The sequence below is a fragment of the Cyprinodon variegatus genome, unplaced genomic scaffold (genome assembly GCF_000732505.1).
Source record: "Cyprinodon variegatus isolate N-32 unplaced genomic scaffold, C_variegatus-1.0 Scaffold867, whole genome shotgun sequence".
Lineage (NCBI taxonomy): Eukaryota > Metazoa > Chordata > Actinopteri > Cyprinodontiformes > Cyprinodontidae > Cyprinodon > Cyprinodon variegatus.
In genome coordinates, this window is record NW_015151320.1 from 162,292 (window position 1) to 164,127 (window position 1,836).

A 1,836-nucleotide genomic window follows, 5' to 3' on the forward strand; every position below is an offset into this window, starting at 1 on the left:
GAGTGGGACGGGACAGGAGTGAAACTCCACTCCCGTGTCAGTCTCTAGTGGGAAAGAACAGGAGTTGGAAGACGCGCCAGCAGCACTTTATAGGTCTGCTGTATGGGACCACTTTGCATTTAGAGTGACCTACGATGACGGCGGAAAGAAAGTTGAGGATAAAAACAGTGTTCAAGCATTGTGCAACATGTTTTGTTTATGCTAACAGCAACACGACCAACATGTCAGGCTAACAATCAACATATACTGAACCGAAAACCATGACCACGAAACCGTGAACCGAACCGTGGATTTTGAGAACTGTTTCACCCCTAATACACACACATCTATTTCAAACAGATGGTATCGGTATCGGGGCCAAAAACTGACATCGATGCAACACTAAATATAATTGAAAAGTGATTATTTACCAATTAGATGTGTTGGAATCACATAAAATCCCTCCGCAAAAAATATCACATCATTGTCTGGTTTGTTTGACTTTTTTTTTTCATTTATTTCTGTTTTTTTTTTCACTTAGAAACAAAAATCTGTAATCCATTAATGAACGGTGAGTCATTTTCTTACATGGTTGTAATTCAGTCATTGCTTAATGAAGTCTTAGTTTTCCATAAAAATTTTGATATTATTGAAAGCCTCTTCTTTAGTTGGAGGTTTATTATCAGGATTATTCAGATTCTAAACATGCTTTGATTTTTTCTTTTTCAGGTTAAATCCTGACCTGTGTTGTCGTGTAACTCCTTTAATAATGTGGGAAGTCATCCAGGACGTCTAGATAAGTCTGAAGAAGTTGTTCCATCCTTCTAATCTGCTTCTGTTTGAAAGAAGACCTTTTTTTTTTGTAGAAGTATGGATCCTCCTCCCAGGGTGGTGGGTCTGGATCCCCAAGCAAACATGGTTTTCACTGTTGTAAAGCCGGTAATGAGCATCTTCCAGGTGTCTCCAGAGCACGGCAGCAGCTTATCACAAGGCGGGATGGGGATGCAGGGTTTACTAGAACATCCACTAGTCCTGCCGCAGCAGGCGCAGCGTGAGGCCCAGTTAGCCCAGAACCACATGGAGATGCACAGCACTCCGCCTCAGATGGAGGTTTCTGCTCCGCTCCAGGGGGAGGGAGACGCCCACCACCAGGAGGCGCTGACTAACTCCACCTCTAGCTCTGATTCTATCACCAAGATGCCGTTTGCAGAGGTGTCTTCCCTCCTGGATCCCAACATGAAAGGATCTAAGGCCCGTAAGTCACCAGTTCCGCTTTAAACCCAGTCTGTTACCCCGCTGTGCTGATTGGATCCTCCTGTCTGACTTCTTTCTCAGGGAAATATCTCATCTCTTACGATGAAATCAAAAGGCGGCTGCAGGCCCCAGAGAACATGTCCCTGCGCTCTCTGGCGGCGTACACCCGGGTCAGCAGAGGTCCGGCCAGCAAGAAAACCCTTCTGGAGTCACTGAACGTCCTCGGCCTGACGCCGAGCACGACTACGGCGGTATCCTCCTCATTCTCCAAACTCACTGAAGGTGACAGACACTCCGACTCGACGAGCAGCGAATTCAGAAGCATCGCTAAATATTCCTGCCCGCTCAGCCTTTTCTCAATTTGTCATGTTACGACCACAAACTGTTTCTCTGCTTTGCAACTCTTAAAAAGAAGGAAAGGAAACATTATTTTCAATACTTTGTACAAGTAAAATATCCTAAAGCAGGTTTAATCATTTTTGCCAGCCTGACCTCACATGGTGAAGCTGCTGGTTGGTTTTATTAATGCCTTCAAAGATCTGAAGAAAGTCATGAAAATCATCAGCAAACATAGACGGACATAATCTAGTCAAATCAAATTAA

At 44.3% G+C, this 1,836-nt stretch overlaps 1 protein-coding gene across 1 annotated transcript in view; it reads left to right on the forward strand.

The window, feature by feature from the left end:
- Positions 1–687: 687 nt before the first annotated feature.
- LOC107099400 overlaps positions 688–1,836 on the forward strand; it is a 5,433-nt gene continuing 4,284 nt past the window's right edge. Inside the window, exons 1-2 of the mRNA XM_015397496.1 lie at positions 688–1,234; positions 1,315–1,515. Of these exons, the coding sequence (XP_015252982.1) occupies positions 850–1,234; positions 1,315–1,515 (586 nt within the window). The 5' untranslated portion in view covers positions 688–849. The remainder of the gene's footprint in view (positions 1,235–1,314; positions 1,516–1,836) is intronic.